The sequence below is a fragment of the Cheilinus undulatus genome, linkage group 9, assembly GCF_018320785.1.
Source record: "Cheilinus undulatus linkage group 9, ASM1832078v1, whole genome shotgun sequence".
NCBI classification, from domain to species: domain Eukaryota; kingdom Metazoa; phylum Chordata; class Actinopteri; order Labriformes; family Labridae; genus Cheilinus; species Cheilinus undulatus.
The window spans coordinates 36,795,196-36,819,971 of NC_054873.1; the positions used below are offsets into that span (position 1 = coordinate 36,795,196).

Consider the following 24,776-nt stretch of genomic DNA (forward strand, 5'->3'; position numbering starts at 1 on the left):
GAGAGAGGTCATCCAGCTTCTTATCAGTGCACAGTTCAAAAGCCTGTATCTTTGATGGGATGGGGTTACATTAGTGTCTATGGCATGGGCAGCTTACAGATCTATCAATGCTGAAAAGAATTTTGGGTGTAGTTTAAACTGTTAGAAATAAGTTTTGCCTAGCTATCTAAAACTGTCTCTGGGTAATGAGCAGCTGTGAATGGGTGGGTGTGTATCTGTGGTGTAAAGGCTGTTTGAGTGGTTAGTTTAAAACGTACTAGAACAGCTCTAGTCCTTTTACCATTTACTGTGGTGCTAACAGCAGCTGACTGGGGTGCTCTGTGGGAATAAGAGACACCATTATCTGTATCAAAACTGCACTTCTAAATGAACTTTAGACCTACTATTTCAAGGTGAAAAGGCTACATATACTTGTGCTTTAAATTCTTTAAACACAGCCACAGTGTGAGCCTTGTTGACTTGTTTCACAGAGGGCAGCAGTCTCCCATGTCAACAAGGATCAAGCAAAGCTTTTCATGTCTGTGGAGACCCAGGTTCTTTTCTCCTTTTTTTCAGTTCTCCTGTGTTATGTTGGAACAAGGCCAGCAGTGGGAGCTGGGAAATGATTGTCCTGAACTGAACTCCACTCTTGTAACTTTGTGCATTTAGAAAAGCAGAAATTATTATGCAAGCTTGAATGCATTGCAAATATTCACATCTGTTTCTTTTGTTACAGTGTCCTGGGGTAAAATGCCTGCACAGTTGTCCTCTTCCTCCTTGCACTCCCTGTGCAGAAGTATTTTTGCAAAAGGACCAAGAATGTTCATATGGACATTTTTGAGGTTCACCCAGATTCTGTTCACCTAATGTTTCTCATTCTGCAAGAAAGGAGCTTCAAATCTAAAAAAAGACATTCGTGTGGTAAGGTGGTTGTGAGATATTCAAAGGAGAAGGAATGCTTCAGTTCAAAATAACATGAAAACATGTTTCCCAAAGAGTCAGCAGGCTTCCAGCATGCATAAAGATTGTGTGCAGGCTCACAGGCTGCTGAAGTTAAAACAAACATGGTATGGGAGAGGCAGAACATTTGATTGCTGACACTGAGAGTTTTCCCTGTTTAAATTTTGGGCCAGCTCCAGTCTTTCTAGTGTAACCTGACCCACTTAGACAGGAGTTTAGGGAAACTCTGAGGGGAAGGGAGGAGCTTGACTTTTGTATCACATGTGAAATCAAATCAACTTTGGACCCAGTGTTGTGCAATGAGAAGAAAGGAAGTCAGCTTTTCCAAGAAGAGAAGAATACATTCTGATGACGTACAGGGAGTGATCAGACAGTTGATCCAAGTAAGGTACAGTATGTGTCTATCTTTTTTCTAAGGGCTGGAGTGTTTTTAACTTTGTTGTGAGCTTTATTGCTTGAATGCTGAGCTAGAAAGTGGGAGGGTGCATTTACACTGCAGGCCTGTTTGTTGTTCTTGTGTGACTTGGATCTGATGTTTTGTGATTAAGTCAACTTGTTTCTGGTCTTTTCAAATCAGACTTGAGATATATGTGGATAATATGTGGATCCATCAGAGTGAATTGAGGAGTCTGATACAGGCCCTATTCTAATAAGCAATCTGAACAGATGGCTCAAGATGAAAGCAGAAAATCAGAATGAAGCATTAGGCTTGATGGGTGAATGCAGCCACACTGGTCCTAACTGCATGCAACATGAGTGAGCGTCAGTTACAAAATCAGCTGATTCCTACTGTAGTTATCTGACAGACAGCTGTAGTGCACCATGTTCTCTGTTGTCCTGTTCCTTTTTTCCTCTTTATCTCTCATGTTGACAAAGAAAGACAGAGGGAAATGGTAAGGCACCAGAAGTGTTGGACAGGAAGGTTTTTTTAAATGTTCTTTTACTCTCCTCACTCAGCAGAGCTTGTTTTAAAATGTGCTGATAGTTGAGCATTGATATCCATTTTAAAACAGTAAATAGACTTGAAACATCTCCAAGTTACAAAAATTAAGCTTCAAAATCATGAAAAATGATGCAGAAGTATTTGCTCCAGGATGTAGGGGGTGTGTTGGTTGAATGAGCTGCTGCTACGCCCACTCAGGAGAAATCTGATCCCCCTCACATTTAAAAAAAAAACAAACTACAAACTGACCGGAGAAAAGCTCTCATGCTACTAGCCTGCCCCTTGATGGCTCAAATCTCTGTTTTGATGCTTTAAATGATCCGTAGGCCACTGTGGCCGATACATTTGGCAAATTTACCTCACAATGAACAAAAACACAGTTTCTAACTGACTGTTCACTTTCAATAGAGGCAGTGACATCAGCTAACAACAGACTGCACTGAGATGACCTGCTCTGTGCTTTTATAGCGTTGTAGTGCATGGGGGGGGGGTAACTCCCCATTGTGGGCTGGCGACATCACCAGTCCACATATTGGCCCCGCCCAAATAAAACCCAGCGAGGACAGGGTTTAAAATCGTTCTAACAGTCTAAATCTAAAATTCAGTCACATGTAGATCTCAGTGTTATCACATGTTTACAGCAAATATATTTCAACAATCTAGTGTATTAAGACACACACTTTGGATTTCACTTTACAGGGTCTTTAATGAAGCCAAATAAACAGTCTGCTTACCGGGAAAAGGCTTGTCCCCCATGAGAGCACTCTACAAGCAGCAAGCATAGCTTACGTAGTTCTGTTTGTTGCATAAGCTACATTAGCTTTAGCTCCATTTGCTAAAGCTAGCATTGCTAAAGCTCAGCTTGCTGAAGCTCATGTTGCTAAAGCTAAAATGGCTACATTGGCCTATGTAGTAATGCTAATTGCATAGCCAGCGTAGCTATGTTGGCTTTAGCTAAAACTAAGAAAGCTAAACCACGGTTAGTGTTTCTACTTCTAAAACAGGTCTTTAAATACCTGAATCCCAGATTAGAGCTCCTATCTTTATCCCTGTTTTGTTTAAGAAATGTTGCTTAGTGCACCGGCAAATTGCAGGCAGCACTTCTGTTTTGAACAAGGTGGTATCTGCTACATTGGCTTTAGCTCCATTTGCTAAAGCTAACATTGCTAAAGCTAACATAGCTGCATTGACTAATGTAGTAATGCTAATTGCATAGCCAGCGTAACTATGTTGGCTTTAGCTTAAGCTAATGAAGCAGTTGAGGAAACTACTTCTAAAACAGGTCTTTAAATACCTGAGTCCCATATTAGGGCTCCTATCTTTTTCTCTGTTTTGTTTAAGAAATGTTGCTTAGTGCAGTGGCAAATTGCAGCACTTCTGTTTTGAACGAGTCTGCATCTAAGATAAAGTACATGAGAGAGGCTGTCAGAGGTGTACGGTCTGCAGCCAGACTGTCTTGCCACATTCAGGCTCTGATGGTACTATGGAGAAAAAAGTATTACTTATTTATGTTACTTTTAAAACTATTTGAACTTTTAAAACCTTAAGTAGACTGTCTGATCCTGTGATCAGTATGTTTAGGCAGATTTTTCTTTTTCTCTTTCCAAAGAAAAGATGGCTGGACCTCGACCAGAGCTGCTTGATTTTCAGGGTGTCCCAATGACCCACTACTTTACAGACAACTGGGAGAATATTCAAAACTTCCAAGCCAGGCCAGATGACATAGTTATTGCAACTTACCCCAAAGCTGGTCAGTATCCAAATAATTAAAACCAGATAAAATCGTTTATAAGTCAAAGGATTTGTGGATTAAAGACTTGAGTTGGTTGTTTTACTTTCTTTTCTCTCCTCTGTCTTTCTTTCAGGAACAACATGGGTCTCCTACATCCTGGACCTGCTGTATTTTGGTCAAACAGCCCCTGAGCGTCAGACGTCCATCCCTATCTACCTCAGAGTGCCTTTCCTGGAGGTATCCTTCCCGGCTTTGGGTACAGGTAGAGCCAAAAAACATCCCTGTGTTTTTAAGCTTTGGCAGACAGTATTTTAGTTTTCTACCTTTTGCTAAATCTTCAGTACACTTTTTTATGACGCATAATGTTTCATGTCTTATACATCTCAAAAGATGATGAGTTTTTTTCTACCCTATTTTCCATCCTGTTGCAGGGACAGATCAAGCAGACAAGCTCCAAACCTCTCCTCGGCTCATTAAAACTCACTTTCCCATCCAGTTTATGCCAAAGTCTTTTTGGGAGCAGAACAGTAAGGTATTCACATCTTCAGCAAAATGAATGCAACATTAAACTGCAAAATAACACAGCTCACCTGACAGAAAGACACAAACACAAGCTGTGTATCCCAGAAATCTAAAAATGATGAGTCTATTCCTCAATCCCCGGTTGAACAGGAAGTAAAGTGCCTATCAAAGTATTCTGCCCCTTGGATGTTTTAGACTTCTATTGATTTAATAAATCAATCATGGTCAGTATAATTTGACTTTTTGACAAAAAATACAAGAGAACCTTGTTAACATCAAAGTGAAAACAGATTTCTACAATGCAGGAACTTATATAAGACTATATATACAAGTGACCGCATAATTATTCACCCCCTTTAAGTCAGTTTTTAGTAGATGCACCTTTGGATGTTATCACAGCTCTGTGTGGATAGGTCTCAATCAGGCTTGCACATCCAGACACTGCAATTTTACACCATTCTTCACAAAACCACTGAAGCTCTGTCTGGTTGCATGAGGATTGGTATGAAGAGCCCTTTCCAAAACCAGCCACAAATTTGCTTTTGGATTGAGGTCTGGGCTTTGACTCGGCCACTCCAGAACATTCACCTTGTTGACTTAAACCATTTCTGTGAAGCTTTCACTGTGTGCTTTGGGTCATTGTCTTGCTGAAAAATAAATCTTCTCCCAAGCTGTAGTTCTCTTGCAGACCAAATAAGATTGGCCTCTAGGATTTTCCTATATTTTGCCACACTCATTTTACCCTCTAACTTTACAAGCCTTCCAGGGCCGGCTGCCGAGAAGCATCCCCACAGCGTGATGCTGCCACCACCGTGCCTCACAGTGACAATGGTGTGTTTGCGGTGATGTGCTGTTTGGTGTCAACTAAACATAGCGTCTTATCTGATGGCCAAAAAGCACCATTTTGGTCTCATCAGACCTAAGAGCGTTCTTCCACTTGACCACGTGCCTTTTGCTGAACTCTAGTCCAGATTTAGTTGGAGTTTTCTTTGACAGTGGTTTTCTCTTCGCCACTCTCCCATAAAGCTTTGACTGGTGAAGAACCCAGGCAACAGTTGTTGTATGCAAAGTCTCTCCCAACTCAGCTGTTGAAGCTTGTAACTCCTTCAGAGTAGTCAAAGCTGCCTCTGTGGCTTCTCTCACTTATCTTCTTCTTGCATGGTCACTCAGTTTGTGAGGAGCCTTATCTAGGCAGATTTACTCATGTGCCATGTTCCTCCCATTTCTTGATGATGGATTAAACTGAACTTTGGGGATGTTTAGTGCCTTGGAATTTGAATCATTCCCCTTACGTATACTTTTCAATAACCTATTCCCGAGTTTCTTGGAGTGTTCTTTTGTCTTCATGGTGTAGTGATAGCCAGGAATACTGATTAACCAGTACCTGGACCTTTCAGACACAGGTGTTTTTATATTACAATCACTTGAGACACATTAATTGCACTCAGGTGATCCCCATTTCACTAACTGTGAGGCTACTAGCACCAGCTAGCTGGATCTCTGTTGAATTAGGTCAATTACATGAAGAGAGGAGAATATTTGTGCAGTCACTTATTGTACCTTATTGTACCCTTACATATTTTTACCTAATTGACGTTACTTTGTACTTTCACTTTGATTTTAAAGAGGATTTCTGTTGTTTTTTTGTTGTTTTTTTTTTCAAAAATCCAAACTACATTGACTATGATTAATTTATAAAATCAATAAAAGGATAATAAAACATCCAAAGGGGTAAATACTTTTCATAGGCTTTGTTAAGCTGATTTTCAACAAGCTTCAGGTTTAATCTTTGTTATATGATTTCAATATTTTCCTAAACACACAAGGATGCATTAAAAAAGACTTGCACCAAATAAGTCCAAGCCACATTCAATTGTTCATTAAAAGTGAAATGTTTTGTACACAGTAAAGCCTGGCACACACTAAATGATTTTTAAAATCTTATTGCATGAAACATGTCAATCAGGATCAGAAAGACATGGACAGTTAGGAAATGAAACAGGAAATAATGGCAAAATGTGCAAGGAAAAAATATAGAACTTGACAGGTTGTGCCATCATCTTCAAGATCTATAAAGAGGAATGACATTTCCAACTTTATGTTTTTTTTTCCCATTGGCGAACATTGTAGACAGCCTTTCCTTTCCTGGTTCAATATCAGAGTGGGTGCTTTGTTGTGGCCCTGGCTGGACTTAAGTTGAGCTCTCAGATAATTCAACCATTTTTCTCCTCCTGCAGATAATCTACGTGGCCCGCAACGCCAAAGACAACATGGTCTCATATTTTCATTTTGACCGTATGAACCAAGCTCAGCCAGAGGCTGGAGACTGGGGCAGCTACTTCCACAGATTCATGGAGGGAAAGAGTAAGAAATATGACACCAATAAAACATTTAGAGATTTACTGGACTTAACTGAACACTTCTTTATTGCTTTATTGTAATGTTCTGTGCTCTCAGTGGCTTGGGGATCCTGGTATGACCATGTGAACGGATGGTGGAGGAAGAAGCAGACTTATTCAAATCTCCATTACATGTTCTTTGAAGATATGGTGGAGGTAATTCTATATTTCTCCCTCTAAATTGTGTTTGGTTAAAAAAGAAGATTAATCTGACCTTTTTCTTCTAGGATACCGGACGGGAAATAGATAAACTGTGCAGCTTTCTTGGTTTGTCTCCCTCTGTTGAGGAGAAGGAGAGAGTCACAGGGAAAGTTCATTTTGATAATGTGAAGAAGAACAGCATGGTCAACTACTCCACACTCGATGTTATGGATGCCAAAATTTCCCCTTTCATGAGGAAAGGTAAGCTGATAGATAATGCTGGTAGATCCAGTTCTGAGTAATAACAGCTGACAGAATCTGTGTGTTTCTGTAGGAAAGGTTGGAGACTGGAAGAACCATTTCACTGTGGCCCAGAATGAAGAGTTTGATGAAGACTACAAGACCAAGATGAAGGACCCCACTCTGCAGTTCCGCACTGAGATTTAAACAGGATGAAGAGACTGTGTGGATGTGCACTTTTTTCATTCCTGGAAAGACATGGATAATTTCTATTTCCCCCCTAAGAATAGAGGCCTTTGTGAGGAACAACAGAGTGTAATGTTAACCATGCTAGCAAAGAATATCTCATACGCCATAAGACCAGCTGTATTGCACCATTTATACTTATGCAACTAATGCATGTGAGCAATAGAAATCTTTATAATCATGGTATAAATGAGATTACTGCTCACAGATACCTGTGCAGAGTCACAATGAAAAGAAGCATTTAAAGAAGGGCTGCCAAACGTTTATTATTTTTATTTGTGATTAATCTCAGAATTTGTGCAGTTAAATACAATTAATCTTACCATTATGCAACATTTTGGAAGTCCACTATTTGCATTTAAAACTTCTTTTGTTTCATGTTGAGTTTGTATACACCCTCAAACTAAAGGTAATTACCTTTTTCCTGGGACTGGCTTTTATTTTGAAAGAAAATAAGGAACTTTGGGTAGATCAGAGATTATAACATGAGTTTAACCACAGAAAAAAAAGAATGTTAGGAATAAAAAGGGAACTTAGGAACAGTTAAAACATTCATAATGGGTAAGACAGGGTGCAGATGACTTCTGACTCCACTGAGCTGTATGTGAGGTTTATAAAATATAATGAGACAATTTTTTTGATAAGAGGCTGCACAACAGCATGTTTAAGAACAGCTGGAAAGCAGCCTGACATAAGAGATGTATTCAGAAGAGTTAAAATGCATGACCCAGCTGAGTTAAAAACATCCTTTAAGAGCCTGGGAGGAATACTGTCTGTGGGACAGGGATTTTTTGAACCACCTTAGATAGCTCTGCCAGAGACACTGGCTCAAATTGGTCAAAAACAGCTGAGCACATGGGAGACATAGCTGGATCTAAGATGTAAGAAGTGAGATTAAATCTAACTAAAGACATTTTATAAATTAAAAAAGAATGAAATCTATTGCATAAAGTAGGCTATGTGATGGAACAACACAAGGAGAATTACAAGGATTTAAAAGAATGTTAGAAGTATAAAGAACCTGGGGTCTGTAGGTATTATTAAGTGAAAATCAGTGCAGCATCTGCAGCAGGCTGTAAAATGATGTTAAAAATGTTTTGTTTTTTTTTTTCATCACAAGGCTTTTTAGGTGTTCTCAATCAAAATCCACAACTCACAAATGTAAGTCTGACCAAATTGTCAATCAAATTTGCAAACGTTTTTGCTATATATAATATACTATACTAGATATATCCTATACTAGAGCTACATCCAAGCTAATCACCGCACTGGAGCCAGCCATTGACAACAGCTCTGAATACAACTAAACCCCGCCCATAGCTACCATCTTGTTCTCCTCAAATGACACTGTTCCGAAGAGAGTTCGGTTCAGCACTAACTTTGTGGATTGGATCTTTCAAAGATGAATGGCCTGCTGACATACATGGAGTCTGGCAAATCCATCTGCTTTGCAAGATTACCAAAATGATGAATATTAAAGAAATGATAACACCTGTTGATGCACTTAGCTCATCACTACATCCTGGAGTGCTATACAGTGGAAACTATATGGTGGCCAGATTTCATAATATAATCACCTTTTCTGGGTCTAAAGTTATCTGAGATGGACTGAGGCAAATTGGACAACTGTACTGTGGTCTGATAAGTCACAATCTGAAACTTTATTTACAAATAATGAACATTATTCATTTCTAAAAGGAGAGGGACCATGACTGGTTATCAGCACTCGGTTCAGAAGCCAGCATCAATGATGGTAAGAGGGTGCATAAGTGTGCGTGGCACTGGAAACCTGCACTTTTGTAACAGCTCAAGGAATGCTAAATATATTTGGGATATATTCCAGTTCTGATAAAACTGCCGCTGTGGCTACATCCAAGCTAATCGCTCCACAATAGACTGTAGAAAGAATTGGACAAAGCCTGTGTGACGTCAGCTGCCCGCTTATAGGCAGACCCAAACTGCTTTTGAAGCCAATCCGTGGCAGCCTCCATATTGAAATCGCTATCTTATCAAAACTTTGGCTCAACCTAACGGCAGACAAGAGCCCGCCCACTGGGCTTGACTTCCTGTTCGCTAGCTAGCATTCTGATTGAGAGGTAGGTAGCTTCTGGTTGGGCTCTGGCAAATCCATCTTTGCAAGGGTAAGTCAGAGAGTGTTTTAATTTTGTTTGTGTCTCATGGGCTCTTTAGTTTGTGTTGAACTTGATCTGTGAAATGGTTCACTTCATGTTCTGGTCAGGGACTACAATATGTGCTGTTCTCTTTTGGGCTTTTGAATGGTATTCTTAGATATGCTGTGTTTCTGTTAAGTCTGTCCTGTTTTGCTTTGCATATGTTTTTAGTTTTGTTTTCCTTTTTTACTATATATCTTTGTATTGATACTATTAATAATAGAATATTAATAATAATATTATATTAATAATAGAATAAGACTTCAATAAAAATTTGCATTAGAAAATATGCACATAGAATGAGTGAAGCCAAATGATTTTATAACAGAGAAGAATTTCTCTCTGCAGTAACTTTAACAGGTGAGTCATGTGGTGAAAGAAGCTAAATGTTTTATTGAGGGTTAAATGTGTTATCTACACATTTTTCCTGATCAATTTTTAGACCAAAGGAGGAGCCTGACTTTCATGTCACATGGATGATTGAGCCCACAGCTACACTGTAGTCAGGGTTATTCAGAGAGAGGAGAGAGAAAGGACTGCTGCAAAGTTAGGAAACAGAAGAGAGAACAGAAGAGAGACCAGTGGAGTCTGATGATCCAGATCAGGTAGAGGATGTCGCTCAAGTTCACTGAAACGTGTAAGAGCTATAACTTTGCTGCAAGATTGCTTGAAATCTTAGACATGAGTGAGCAACACCTAAGAATACTAATAGTTACTTTCAACTCTCCAATCCTGTCCTCTCTTCGTTTTTCTGTCTTTGAAGAAAAGATGGATGCACCTCGACCAGAGCTGTTTGATTTTCACGGGGTCTCAATGATCCACTATTTCACAGACAACTGGGAGAACGTTCAAAACTTCCAGGCCAAGCCAGATGACATAGTTATTGCAATTTACCCTAAAGCTGGTTGATGTTCATGTGACAAAACAACAGATTAAAGGGATATTTGGGTTATTTTTTAAGCTGTGCCCTCCAGTTAATTCAATGAGCATTGCCCCTTCAAACAGGACAAACATGGAGTAGCTAAGCTATGCAGCATAACTGATGTCTACAGCTTCTCTGCATAATTTAGCAAGTAATGGGTAAAAATGGGTCATTGTAAGAGGAAACAAGTAACTAAACTAAAACTTGTTATTTCAACTCGGTTTTCCACTTCAACAGCTGACACAATGCTTTCATAAGCTAAACATGTCATGCCAACTGTAGCTTGTCTTGTAATTGGCCTTTAAAGAATAAAGCCACAGCCATAAAATAAAAAAACAAACCTTTAAAGTTTAAAGAATGAGGATGAAGAAAGAAATGAATCTCAACTTACATACTAGTAGGTCTGTAGGTCCAGCCTAAAACTCCACTAATTTATTAGTATACAAATATGGCTAAATATACAGTTGATATATGCTCATATTTATGGCCAAAATATCAGATGTAAATATCGGCAGAAGTTTGATATCTGTCTCAATATTTGCCCTTTATTTTTAGATTGCTCACTTCAGTGTTGTTTTAGCTTAGTTAATTGTTTTCTCTGTCAAAACCTGCAGACTCAAACAGCTGATCAGATATGCTAAGGCAGAAGAGCACGTAGACAGTAATGGAAACTCTCACTGCAAAATGGTGCTAAACACAGAGGCATTCTGTGTAAAAAACAAAATACCTCAATAAACTTAAGTTAATTTAGCGAACGATGGAGCAGCATTGTTTTTTTGGACCTTTTTAACCTTAAACTCACTAAATAACATGTAGAAATGATAGTCTACCTGTCTGTGGCGCTGTTTGAAGGGGCAGTGCTCACTGAAATCACTAGAGGATAATGCCACTACTATCGCCCAGTACCTCATTCAACCCAACCTTAAAAATACAGAAATATCCTTTCAAGTATTTAATAAATCAAAGGATGTTTGCATTATGTGTATATTGTATTTAAGAGTTGTTGTAAATTTTTTCCTTACTTTTGGTATATTGCTAATTACTTGTCTCTGTCCTTTTGAGTTGTAATTTCCAAATTTCCCCCACTGGGGACCAGTAAAAATGTTTTATCTTATTAGAGGCTGGAAATGGCATTTTACTTTCTTCTCTCTCCTCTGTCTTTCTTTCAGGAACAATGTGGGTCTCCTACATCCTGGACCTGCTGTATTTTGGCCAAACAGACCCGGAGCGTCAGACATCCAGCATGCAGACATTCGTAGCACTCCATCTCTGGACATTTTCAAAAAACGTCTCAAGCACCACCTGTTCACCACAGCCTACAGTCTTCACCAAACCACCCCTCACACTCATCCTACCCCTCACATAGTTTGTCCATGTATATGTGTTCCTGTAAAGCGTCCTTGGGTTTCTTGAAAGGCGCTATATAAATTCAAGATATTATTATTATTATTATTATTATCCATCCCAATCTATGAAAGAGTGCCTTTCCTGGAGAATAGCTGAATGGCTTTAAAAAAAGGTAGAAAATCAAACATCTTTTCTGCATATTAAAACTAATGTATAAGAAAGGGATATTCTAACATTTGCAAAAGTACTGGCGTATTTCATCATCACATGCAAAAGGTCCAAATGCCTTTAGGGCCTTTGTCTTTTTTTTTTTTTTAGTACGACATGGCAGTTAGCATTTGAGTTAGCAGTATTAAATGATCGTAATTTGATTAAAATGGATAAAAGGACATTCAGTTTCGGGTTTACCAGTGTGGGTTTGATCAATAAAGTCCCCAAAAGTCACACGAATTCCAGGCTCGCTGAAAATGCTGCTGCAAGGGATTCAATGACATCAATAAAATGAAGGCATCAATGGGAAAACACAACTAGCTTCAAGTGAAGGGCAACGTTTATGGTTCAAAACTTATTTAACTTTTGATAAACTGTGTCACTTCTTGTCTTGTACCACATTGCTGGTCTGAAAGGCATTTTAGCGATCATATCCTGACAAAAACTGTCACGCAGCCACTATTCTTTGCAGCTGCTGCCGGTCCCTTGGTATTTCTATGCTTCTGCCACTCTAAAAATGGAAGCCTGTTCATACAGTGCCAGGGAAGAAGAATTGATTTCAGTTTATAGCGCTAACATTTAGTATGGCTAAACATAGCAAAATATAAAGCTAACCCAAACGTTATCGGATAGATGCATAAACTCGGGTACTCGCTAGTACCAATACCTGTATTTTAAGCAGTATCGGACTTATTTCCAATACAGGTATCGGAATCGGAACAACCCAAGTCATCACCATGTTTGATATGACTGATATGAACATGCTAATTAGCAACTAAATGATAATGAAATAAAAAAGATCATTATTGATCATTCTAGCAATTGAAGTTTAGATGTGCTCTTTGGTCCCCTTTAGCCTTTCTACTGATAATAGATGTAATACTGATGTTGGTAAATGCAGTCATAAATGGGCAGGCCCACAGCTGGAGCCGATCTAGAGGAACCTAGAGACATAGAAGCCCAGGAGCTCCCAGGAAGACAAATAGTTAGTGACTCAGTCTCTACCAAGGGGAGCTGAAATCCCACAATGCATCTTTTGTAGCCAAGCAACAAAGAACACTCTGTAGTTATGGTTGTTGGTGCTAGCACAAAACAAAGAGAAAAAACATCATGAGTGGACACAGGCCTTTAAAAGTTTTTTCTTTTCACTGTGCCAAATGTTTTTCACATGATACAAGTCAAGAGACTCCTTAAGCCTCTTACAAAAATCAGATTTTGGCTCATGTGGCAGACAAGCTCCCAACCTCTCCCCGGCTCATTAAGACTCATTTTCCCATCCAGTTTGTGCCAAGGTCATTTTGGGAGCAGAACTGTCGAGTAAGTACATTCATCCTCCGTCATGTTTATGACACTTGATGACGCCTGGTATCAACGTGTGGTTTTAGTGACCTAAACACAAACCCATGTGTACAAAATCACCTGTACACATAAAGGTGATTTTGGCCAGTTAGTTGCATGAAACATTTAGCCTATGATATGAATCAAATTAATTTATTGGCGCGAGTAAAGCATACAATTCTTACATCCCAATATAAAAATGTTATATCATTCATTTTCTGCTAAGCTAAAGACCCATAAATAAATCATCAGATGACTGTTCTTTGACTTTCACATAGGAAAATTCTCATTTCTATTATTGACTGAAGAGAGAAAGCAAGGGGGGGTCACATACAACACCCATGTCCCTAAGGGTAAATATCCTCCAATAAAGACTGCCATAAAACATTTATGAATCAATGTTATTCCATTTTTCGGCATAAATACTAGGGGTGACCCAGAATAGTCGGCAATCTGACGATTTGATTCGAAGGAGTCTGATTCGACTATGAACCTCATAGTCGGATGTTGTTACGTAACCAAGATCATACCATTCTGACTACATGGGGGTGCCCATGTCTGCTAAGCCTGAGTTTCTGTTAGCCGGCATTTGCCGTTTTTTGGCTGGTAAAAAGGGCGGAAGTCCGGCAGATAAAAATTTAACCGGTCAAAATGTCTGTCAGAAAACATGCAAATGACCAGATAAGTAAATACTGAATAGTTGCATATTATATTTTGTGTTACCTGGAACATATGTTGCATGAATGCATAAATATAAACTGAAAGTTGCCTAATCTTACTACATCTACTGTTCTGCAGTGCTGGAGTTGTTTATCTCCTCAGACGGCAAGCACATGGCTAATTATTTATGCACGATGACTTCAAAGCAAATCTATCTCTCTGTGCGTGCTCAGTACTGCTTGGGACTATGCACAGAAAGTTTGACCAGAGCTTTCTTGAAAGCAGAATTTTAATCTAAGTGAGGTTTTCCTGGTTAACCAAAGGCTTAATATCATCAGCGGTATGGAGGGATTTTGAGTATGTCATCGCTGCGAGTAATGAAGAGCCTGAAACAAAGGGAGCTGTATAGCTGAGTGTCTTAATCACCAATGCAGCAGCAGAGAGAGGCCTACACTGGGCAGAGTTGTAGTGGACTTCAAAAAACTACCTATGACCAATCCTCATAAAGTTGGATTGTAGTCAACACAGAATCACATCGTGCAGAATGGCATGGACCGCTTGGAGCTTATAACAAAGGCTCTGTCTCTCTTCAACGTAGCTGGTTGTTAATGCTTGGGATGTCCTGGCTAATAAGCAGAAGTAGTCTTGGATAAGCCGTTAATGAGAGGAAGACTGGACCGGACTATCTGCTGCAGAGCTTTTGTCTTTTCAGGACTAGTCCAAATAAACCAGGATGGTTGGAGTTCCAGCTTTAGCTGAGGTTACAGTTATATCATCATGAGGACTGATATTAGCAACTGACGGTAAGACTCATTTTTCATTTGAAAAACAGAGCACTGGGGAGTTATGCTTGGATGCTTTGTTGTTGTCAGTGGAGGATGGTATTTGGCTGTTGTACGCTGCAAAGTTATGGTAGCAGCCAAAGTGCTAACAGGCTAACGGTGCTAATGTGACGCTAACTGTTGTTGTTTATGAGCTTAACGTGGGCGTATGTTGTGGAACTGACTGCGTGTGTAAGGAAAAGCGAGCAGCTTTCATTTTGATACTTTAAACCACCTACACAAAGAAAAATAAGAGAGAATTATGCGTCATACCTTGGTTGTATTGATGCATATGGCATAAAGTTTGCTGAGGTTGTGTGCTTTGAGATGAATTTTGGTATTTCAGGAAAAAAAATATTGTAAAGTCATCTATTCACTGTATAACACAATTTAAAGACATTCAGCACTAATCATGTCTGTTCTCATATGTTCTGTCACTTTTTTGTTGTGTCATTAAGAAATGTTAATCCAGTAATGAAAATTACATGTGACTGTCAGCAGGTGCAGTGTGAGTCTCTGTGACTGAGATTGATGAAAAAGAGGTGGTTTTAAAACCTTAGGACATTTTCTGACTTTGATCTGTTCAGACTTGTATCACTCTCCTCCACGTGCATCTCTGTCTGTCCCTAATGGATCACCTGATGATCATCTGAGAGACACTTCCGCATGAGTGCACTTGTGCTAGTTTTACAAGCATACTTGTAAAACTTCCTGTTGGACAGGAAGTACTGGTAAAAATAAGTGAGAGCAGAAAATAATGTTCCTGACCACCGAAGGATGGCACCATTACATTATGACCCAGAAAAATAAACATCGACACTACTATGTAGGGCAGAACAAAAGGCATAAACTCAGAGAGAGAGTAATAAAATAATTTACAATTAACCAAAAAGAGAAAAACTTGAAAATCAAACAGAAAGTCAGAACAAACTGAAGCACAAAGTCCTCAAAGTTAGCTCAAATTAAAGGAATGGAAATGTCACAAATGATCATGAAAGGCAGTTGAAATAGTAAAAGGATAACCTGACATGCCAGATGGATGTGTTTCACACATCCATCTGGGAAAGCTTCAATAGGAAACGTTTGAGAAAAGGCAGAGGCTTTGAAAAATCCTCGGAGTATGATTGGGTGAACGTTCTGTCTGTCACATCTCTTCGGGCCAGTCAGAGCAACAAAGCACATGACATAGCCACCAGCAAGCTGCGTGTGCGCAGCTACTGAGCAATAACGTGAAACATGGCGACTATAGACATGTAAGTACTTGACTTTTTTAGAAAAGAAAACAACTCACTGCTGTTCTTTGTTCTTCTTTTAACAAGAAATGTTGTCAAGTTTTGATAAAACTGGCGCTTTAGCAGCATCCACGCTAATCTCTTCCTCCATAACTGCACCAGCTCTTGCTGCTGCTTCTTTACGTCACGACTCTGCTGAAAGTACTGCCCCTCGTTGCTGATTGGTCCTGTCACTTTCTAACCGGGCCCGAACGGTTCAGATGGGAGCTTTGCAAGATGGATTCGCTAGTGAAAAACAAGGAAAAAGGCGTATCCATCTGCTTTGCAAGGTTAGTAGATGAAAATATCTGAGAGACAATATGACATATAAGAAACACATTTAGATGCATATCAGAAGACAACATCATATCATAAGAGATAAAACAAGGATGAGGATTAAAAGGAAATAAACAGAGGTAGAACAAGTAAATGAAGTGAAAACAGGGTGTTTAGATGGCAACCGAGGGAAAAGGCAGGGATAAATAGAGTAACAGCAGCAAAATGAACATAAGAGAGATAAAAAAAAAAATAGTAAAAGGAGACATCACACAAAAGCAAGTTTGTATAGAGCGAGTTTTAAAGAGTGATTCAAAAGATTGTATTGAATCTGCAAGCCTTATCCCTCGGGCAGGTTGTTCCAAAGTTGAGGGGTCTTGACATCAAACACTCGATCTCCTTTAAATTTTAGTCTCAACTTCGGAACAACCTGAAAGCCACAGCCAGAGGATCCAGGCAACATGATGGCTCATAGGGCATCAGCATCTCAGAAATATAGCCTGGGGCAAGACCAAGTAATCGCTAAAATCCTACAATCAGTTCTAAACGTAACAGGGAGCCCAGCTGCTGCACTCTAGAGTAGTTTGAGGTGGGATAGTAATTTTTTAAGTGATGCCAGAGACAAGGGAGAATATTAAGGCTTGCATGACTATTTCCAGATGAGTAGGGGACAGGATAGGTTTCCTTTAGGACTTTGTTTTGATATGAATGAAGCAGGACTGGACGACTGTTTTGATGTGTTTCTCAAGGTGAGGTTTGATAAAAAATGACTCCTACATTCTGGCTGTGATGGTGATATCTGAGTGCAGTGGACCGAGGGAACTTTACATAAGTCGTGTGGGTTTGAATAGTTAAACAAAAGTACTTCTGATTTTGTGTTGTTTACCGTAAAAACTTTGGGCCATCCAACATTTAATATCTTTGAGACAGTTATACACAGCAGCTAGGCTAGTGGGATCTTTAGTCTTTGTTCCTGCAGCCTTAAGTGGACACTTGTTGTATTGCAATGTTTTGCACTTCTGGATTGGCTTCATTTTTCAGGACCGGAGTTTGCTGCTTGGTCAATACATCATTTAATCCCAGATTATACCTTTGACCTTTTTCTCTGTTTTAATTATAAAATGTTGCCTAGTCAATAATGTTTGCAGTGTGGTTATATCATGAATGTAACTGCCAGACTTTGTTAATGAATTGAATAGATAAAGAAGTCTAAAACTGGAAATATGTTAATCAAAATATGACACTACCGTTCTGACACAGACGATGTCGCAAATGAACGGTCTGTGAGCGGGGCTGTCAGAGATGTACAGTCTGCAGCTAGGCTGTCTTGGTTTTATCAGAACTGGGCTACATTTCTTTATTTAAAAAAGAGCAAAGAGCCACATCAAAGCTTCTCTTGGCATAGAAGATACATTTGCTCTTCTCTCCCAGCTGACCTCGGCATGAAAAAACAAATTCTGCTGTTCAAAAATCACGCCAGTATCTGTCTGTCGAGCCCAAGTTACAACGAGAGCTGCACATACAACCTCATTTTGACTTGCCGTTCTGATTGGCCCATCATGAATGTGACAGTGTTCATCCAATCACCTGCTGAGAAATTATGAAAAGTTCTGCCCTTTCCAAAATGCTTTCTATAGGAGATGTCCCAGATGAGTGTGAAATATAGCCTATCTATTCAATGGATATATGAAACAGTAAATCAGGTTATTGTTTTAACTGATAACAGAAGTTTTATAGCCATTGTTTCATGTTAACTTTCTTATCTGAAAGCCATCACATTTTAAAACTTACAAAAAGGAAACAAGCTATGTTGCAGGAGATTTCATCTAAATTCCTTAGCAAGTTAATAGGGCAGAAAACAGTGAGCAAATCCTCTCAAATCCTCAACCCACTGCTCTTCTAAACTTATATAGAAACAGATTTCCCCCATAAAAACCATAAAGAAGCTTTTTATCTGTTATTTGTGATGCTACACTCTTCTGTCTAGCTTGCTCTGGTGTTTCTCTCTGTGCATCTGCTCTTGTTCAGGATGTGCAGTTGTAACTGGATCTGCTCTTGTGACAAGTTGAAAAGTTATGTATAAATAAGTAAGGATAAAAACAAGTTAATGGTATGCAAGATTATTTAAAAAGTTGATTTAGTTCAAGAGCATGATATATGCACAAGAACAGTTCAGTTAAAGTGACTAAAAATATTAAAAACATTTAAAATACTTTTAAAATCAGTTTTATGTAACAAGGAATAGTTGAAGTACTAAAAGAGGGTTTAAAATACATTATTTACCTTATTCTTTAATGTTAAAAGTGAGATTTGGTTATGTTTATCTTTGCTCTACTTAGTAGGCTAAGCTAAGATCATCTGTGATCGATTGATTTGCCTCACAGAAACGCTAGGGGGACACGCGGTCTTTTCCTCATTCTACTAAAAGCTCTTGATGAGGAGACAGCACAGAATCACTGTTGTAATTATTTCTCCCCTTTTCAGGTATGTCTAACATGTCCGAAATTACTTTCTAACATGTTTAGAGTTTTTTGACGATGTAGTTGTAATGTTTTGAGTAAGTTAAAGATATGTTTTGTGAAGAGTAACTTTGTTTTTATTTATGTATTTAGCATTAGTTTGAGAGAGAATACTTGTTTCTGGGCACTTAAGATATATTTTTGGTTTAAAGAGAGGAAATTAAGGAAAGAATTTATTACAGTTAATACTGTTTATCTTTTCTGCTTTAAAGGAAATATGAGTATTACCTACCTCTACCTCTTCCTATGTTGAAACAAGCATTGTGCATGCATATTTTGTAAAGTGTTTATTTGTCAATGTGTTAAAGATTCTACTAAAAGCTCTTGATGAGGAAACAGCACAGAATCACTGTTGTAATTATTTCTCCCCTTTTCAGGGGTGTGACACTCTTCAGTACCACCACTGCACTCTGCTGGACTAAACTTGATACTGCACATACTAAACCAACAAATATCCATGTCCTGTAATTTTGAGTAGTCTTTTTGAGGGTACTTTAGTCAGACACAATCAACCCCAGCCATTGGGCCACAAAATATTTCTTCAAAATTCCTAGTTAAATTACCTAATTTTTGGTGCACTGTTGCAAAAAATACACCGGAATATAGGAAAAAGCTTTTGAAGCATGCTGGAAAGCAAAGTATAACGACCTACCCACACACAAGCATTGAATCAGTAAGTACACATCACATTTCCTTCTTTACCTCAGGTCTCATGTTTAGCATTATTTTTAATGAACTATAAAATCTCTAGTGTTTACACGATAACATCTACAAGTGCACAAATTTAGATCAGGGAAATCAAAAACTCCCTCATAGGCTCTGGTTTTGGACTTGGTTTTCCAAAAGTTTGACTTTCATGTCACATGGGTGATTGAGTCAACAGCTAGCCTAAAGAGTAAACAGGGTTATATATTAAGGGGAGGGAGAAAGGCCACAGCAAGTTTAGGAAAAGTGCAGATGAAGAGCAGAGAAGCGACAGGTGAAGTAGTCTTTAGCAGGTGATCTTGCAGTCTGCTGATCCAGGTAAGGTACAGTATGTCTTTAAATGTATTAAATTGTTGAAAAGCTGCAGTGTGTTTAACTTTGGTGTGAGATTCATCGCTTGTTGTTCTGTTAACAACAACTGTGTCAAATGCTGTTTGTCAGTGATCTGAGGAAGAGGAGACAATGCTGGGCTGAAAATGGATCACAGTTTAAAAAAAAAACAAGCCCTGACCAAAAGTAAGGATTGTTTGCATTACAGAGACAAGACTCATGATATTTCTCTGTCACAACTCAGCAGCTGAGAGAGCTGGAGGAGCGGGTGTGGTGACACACCGAATCTGTAGCTCTTCCTGTGTATACCAATGGTGTCTGCATCAGATCAAACCAAATCAAATCAGCCCACCTTTGGACTTTTGAAAAAATAAAATAAAATAAATTCAATCAGCAGTGTGAATTGCTTTAACTGATATAAGCTTCTGTTACGGCTGTACCCCCGCAGTCTTATTGAAAGCAGTTGTCATTAACACTTCCAAACCTTTTAGTAAGTCCTGTTAGTTGAAAATATCAGTCCAGTGTTAAAATTCCTGGTAAAACCAGAAAGATCAATGCAAATTAGCAGACTAAAGGAGGTGACATATGGTAACACTGTGATGTGTTTAAGGACAGCTGAGTAAATGATTACTTGGGGAATGTAAATAAAATCTTATTATGATGTGTTTGAATGTTATTCAGAAAATGAAAATTCAGTTTTTAGCAAGAAAAACTAATAAATACAGTTGTTGAAAGGAGAAATAGATTGTATGTTTTTTTCCCTCAATTAATATAAAATGGATTAATTCTGGTAAAAACATATCGTTGTCACATCTTACCACCAAATTATAGAAAAGCAGTCCTATCAATACTATCCATACATACTAAGATCCTAAGGAGTGTTATGTTAACCCTCTGAGCCTGATGTTGTATATGACAAGAAGAGATCTGTTATTTTAAGTTAAATAACTTTTGAACCATAAATTGTAGCCACTTTCTCCCCCTCTGGAAGCCCTCCATTTTCGGGGCATTTAAAAATTAAATCCACACAGGTAACTCTGACATTGAACATCTTTTTATCCGTTTTTTGATCTGTTTTTCAATCATTAGCCTTAGCTGCTGGCTTTAGCATTAGCCACCATAATCAATGGCAGGTTGTCACGTCATGATTTGCAAAAGTGCATGCTCCAACACTCTGAAACTAGATGAGTCAGCCTGAGATTATGATAGCAAGATGGGGAGACGGAGAGCCTGTGATGTGTCCCTCTGTGTCACTGCAGTCAGAAACTGCTTTAAATTATGGCTCAAAGGACGCCAAACCTAAAAACACAAGGACTGTTTTTTGTAAATATGTGTATATTCTTGAGACTTTTGACGCAAAATTAAGTCCCAAAGAAATTGGACAACTAGTTTTGTGCAGAAAAGTCTTAGTCATTGTTGTGTACTGTCATATATAAAATCTCTTTTGTTTAAATTTCTGCTTTGTTTTTCCTTCTGTCGTTATAGTCCCATAACTTTTAAAATTCAAGTGACATTGCTGCACCATATATGTTCTAAAAGCTCAGGTTGTCCTGGGAAAGAAAACAGGATTTTTTAAGCTTGGTGTGCACCACACACGCAGGGTTGATGAACTAAAATGTCCAGATGAAAATAGCAAAGGTTTCACAGGGTTTTAGGGACAGTATCAAAACTGGGTGATCTCCATCCCAGAATGAATCATTCAAAGTATGTCAGTAATATCATTTTTATATCGCAGTCCTCCATTTTACATTTGAATTAATTTTAGATTTGGCAGATTAAGTTATTGTAAAGAGAGGAAATGTTCTGACTAAAATGTAGACAAATTTCTTTTTATTTATTAAAACTGGACTAAAATGTTGTTGACTGAAAGATTACCAACACTATAAAGGGTTAAAAAGATGAAAATGTGACAGAGATTTTTTTTGTCTGAAGACCAAACAAAGATGATAGCCAGGAGCTACAGACTGCCAAACTGTTTAGAATAAGACAGTAAGTTAATAGAGTAACTTGCTGATCCTGTTTTTTTTCAGTTTTCTTTCTTTTATTCCTTTATTTGTTTTTTTTTTTGTTTTTTTTTTAGGAAAAGATGGCTGCACCTCGACCAGAGCTGTTTGACTTCCATGGGGTCTTCATGACCCACTATTACACAGACAACTGGGAGGACGTTCAAAATTTCCAGGCCAGGCCAGATGACATTCTTATAGCATCTTACCCCAAAGCTGGTCAGTATTCACATGACAAAAACCTGATTAAATGGTTTATAAATCAAAGGATGTGTGAATTACAGGCTGGAGAATGGGGTTTTACTTTCTTCTCTCTCCTCTGTCTTTCTTTCAGGAACAACGTGGGTCTCCTACATCCTGGACCTGCTGTATTTTGGTCAAACAGCCCCGGAGCGTCAGATATCCATCCCAATCTATGAAAGAGTGCCTTTCCTGGAGATTTCCAGAGTGGCTTCAAAAAAAGGTAGAACAGAAAATCAATCATTTATTTTTATCTAAACTTAAACATACAGCGGAGTTATTGATTATCAAACACAAAGGTTTCCTAAGCTAAGCCTGTTACCACTGAGGGCACAGAGAGAGTCTATCTTTAATACAAAACCAGTGGAATCAGTTTCTAACCTTTGGAACACCACCATACTCATCAGGGCCTCTTCTTTCCCCCTGACCAATCAAAATAAAGACGGGATTAGACTTCAAAAAAACAATCAAAGAAAGAAATTCCAAGCACATTTTCTCTCTACAAAGGGAAGCTGAAATTGAAGCCTTCTCTGTGGCCTAGCAGCAATAAGTGCCTCGTGACTGTGGTTTTGGGTGTTAGAATTAAACAAAACCACAAAATAAAACATAAAGAGACATTTTGATTATCTTGAAAAAGATCAGTGCTCTGTTAATATGCAAAACTGGCGTATGCTCCCATACCTGACCTGTTAATTTTTACCTTTTGTTACAGGAAAAGACTTGGCGGACAGGCTCACAACCACTCCTCGACTTATCAAGACTCATTTTCCTTTCCAGTTTGTGCCAAAGTCTTTCTGGGAGCAGAACTGTCGGGTCAGTACATCCATCTTTGAGCCATGTCAGTGCCACTTTGGGGAAAAAAAGCAGAATGAGTCAGAATATCTCACATTTACAAATAAGGAAACATGAAAAATGAATCCCTTGCATGCAGACTCTGGATACCCTGTTATCAACATGTGGTTTTGGTGACCTCAGCACAGGCTGTAAGTAGAGATTCAGATACAGGACAGGTTGCACATCCATTTACCTGGTGTTTTGATAAATTAGTTGCACCAAAATTATGGAGCAACAATGAAAAGGTACAGCACAATAAAATGAATGAGCGCTGCTCTAATCAATAAAACAGCAGGACTTCAGACAAGTGTTTTAAAATGAACCTTTAACCAGTCACATAAAGTCAAATAAAACCTAATTCTCTGCTCTCAATAATCCAATTAAACAAACAGTTTTCTCCTCCTGCAGATAATCTATGTGGCCCGCAACGCCAAAGACAACATGGTCTCTTATTTTCACTTTGACCGTATGAACCAAGGTCAGCCAGAGCCTGGAGACTGGAACAGCTACTTCCACAGATTCATGGAGGGAAAGAGTAAGAAATATGTCACTGATGAAACATTTTTATGACACAGAGATTCACTAGAGTCACTTCTTAGTCTCATTGTGATATTCTGTCTCAGTATTGTATGGATCCTGGTATGACCATGTGAACGGATGGTGGGGGAAGAAGCAGACTCATTCAAAACTCCATTACATGTTCTATGAAGATCTATCTGAGGTAAGTCTAACTTTCTTCACCGTAGTTTGATTTGATGAAGTAATGAAGTCTGATCATGTGTTTACAGGATACTGGACGGGAAATAGATAAACTGTGCAGCTTTCTTGGTTTGTCTCTGTCTGCTGAGGAGAAGAAGAGAATAGCAGGGAAAGTTCAGTTTGATAATGTGAAGAAGAACAGCATGGTCAACTACTCTACACTCAGTATAATGGATGCCAAAATTTCCCCCTTCATGAGGAAAGGTAAGCTGATAGATTAAACTTAACAAGGTAACATGACACAATGAGATCTCTTATTGAACTGACAGAGTCAGTTTTTTTCTGTAGGAAAGGTTGGAGACTGGAAGAACCATTTCACTGTGGCCCAGAATGAAGAGTTTGATGAAGACTACAAGACCAAGATGAAGGACTCTACTCTGCAGTTCCGCACTGAAATATGAACAGGACTCAACAGGCTGTATAGAAGTGGAAAACTGCCCATAACTGAATGGACATGAGTCGTTTCTGTTCAGAATGTTAAAATTGATAGCAGAAGGACAGAGTTTACATCCACGCTAATGTTAGTCAGAGGAAATCTTATTCTGTCTTCTCGAGCTATTGGACTGTTGTCTCACTTGGATAGAGCTTTTGTCATCATGTTCAGGCTAAACAATGTATTAAACAGTTGAGAGCCCTAATCTTTTCTTTAAATTTGCTGCAACACTGCTTTCAAATTAGCGGTCATGATCCTTGACATTGAGAAAACTGCAGCCTGTTGCACTGTTAAAGTACTGTCTTAACCCATATGTGCCAACCTTTACTGTATATTATAAACTATGCTCCACTCCCTGTGCCTTTTCTTATGTACCTGTGTCTATTTACATTTTTTCTTTGTTTACTCTCCACGTCATTGTAAATGAGAGCACACTGTCATTGGCACCTGGAGATTAAATAAAGGTTGAATGAATAAACTGATTTATAAATCAATCATGGTCAATATGATTTGGCTCTTTTAAGAAAAATATTTAACAAAAAGGTTTTTAATGCCAAAGTGAAAACAGATTTCTACAAAGTAATGCCAATCCAAAACAAAAACAAAAACAAAAAACCTGTAAAATAAGTAACTGCATAAATATTTACCGTCTTTAACCCTTATACCCTGTTTAAAAAAGTTGCTTTTGGTTTGTTAACTACAAAGTTTGTAGTTTGACCTTTAAAATGGAATAACTTTATGAAAGATCAAGATTTACCCAAACTTTTTTTCCCAG

The 24,776-nt window shown here is 38.5% G+C and overlaps 2 protein-coding genes across 6 annotated transcripts; both read left to right on the forward strand.

Moving 5' to 3' along the window:
- Positions 1-1,214: 1,214 nt before the first annotated feature.
- Positions 1,215-9,501, forward strand: LOC121515045 (cytosolic sulfotransferase 3-like). 2 transcript variants are annotated; one of them, XM_041795605.1, is made up of 8 exons: positions 1,215-1,327; positions 3,492-3,632; positions 3,748-3,876; positions 4,046-4,146; positions 6,374-6,500; positions 6,594-6,691; positions 6,763-6,937; positions 7,011-9,500. In XM_041795605.1, exons 2-8 carry the CDS (start codon positions 3,497-3,499, stop codon positions 7,121-7,123), a joined length of 879 nt encoding a protein of 292 aa, XP_041651539.1. In that variant the 5' UTR covers positions 1,215-1,327; positions 3,492-3,496; the 3' UTR covers positions 7,124-9,500. The 2 variants fall into 2 exon arrangements, with proteins under 2 accessions (XP_041651539.1, XP_041651540.1); XM_041795606.1 differs by having other exon boundaries at positions 1,243-1,322; positions 7,011-9,501.
- A 9,108-nt stretch (positions 9,502-18,609) lies between these two features.
- Positions 18,610-24,470, forward strand: LOC121515047 (cytosolic sulfotransferase 3-like). 4 transcript variants are annotated; one of them, XM_041795609.1, is made up of 9 exons: positions 18,623-18,662; positions 19,006-19,370; positions 21,813-21,954; positions 22,070-22,198; positions 22,688-22,788; positions 23,218-23,344; positions 23,433-23,530; positions 23,598-23,772; positions 23,857-24,470. In XM_041795609.1, exons 3-9 carry the CDS (start codon positions 21,819-21,821, stop codon positions 23,967-23,969), a joined length of 879 nt encoding a protein of 292 aa, XP_041651543.1. In that variant the 5' UTR covers positions 18,623-18,662; positions 19,006-19,370; positions 21,813-21,818; the 3' UTR covers positions 23,970-24,470. The 4 variants fall into 4 exon arrangements, with proteins under 4 accessions (XP_041651541.1, XP_041651544.1, XP_041651542.1 ...); XM_041795607.1 differs by having other exon boundaries at positions 18,610-19,370; XM_041795610.1 differs by having other exon boundaries at positions 18,610-19,370; positions 23,862-24,470.
- The last annotated feature ends 306 nt before the right edge of the window (positions 24,471-24,776 follow it).

What these genes read in the sequence shown, in the direction of transcription:
- LOC121515045 (XM_041795605.1), top strand. Translation starts at nt 3,497, where the DNA reads ATGGCTGGACCTCGACCAGAGCTGCTTGATTTTCAGGGTGTCCCAATG. An exon ending in CTTCCCGGCTTTGGGTACAG is followed by an intron (nt 3,877 to 4,045) that starts GTAGAGCCAAAA and finishes ATCCTGTTGCAG; the next exon opens with GGACAGATCAAGCAGACAAG. An exon ending in TCTTTGAAGATATGGTGGAG is followed by an intron (nt 6,692 to 6,762) that starts GTAATTCTATAT and finishes TTTTTCTTCTAG; the next exon opens with GATACCGGACGGGAAATAGA.
- LOC121515047 (XM_041795608.1), top strand. Translation starts at nt 21,819, where the DNA reads ATGGCTGCACCTCGACCAGAGCTGTTTGACTTCCATGGGGTCTTCATG. An exon ending in AGCATCTTACCCCAAAGCTG is followed by an intron (nt 21,955 to 22,069) that starts GTCAGTATTCAC and finishes TCTTTCTTTCAG; the next exon opens with GAACAACGTGGGTCTCCTAC. An exon ending in TCTATGAAGATCTATCTGAG is followed by an intron (nt 23,531 to 23,597) that starts GTAAGTCTAACT and finishes ATGTGTTTACAG; the next exon opens with GATACTGGACGGGAAATAGA.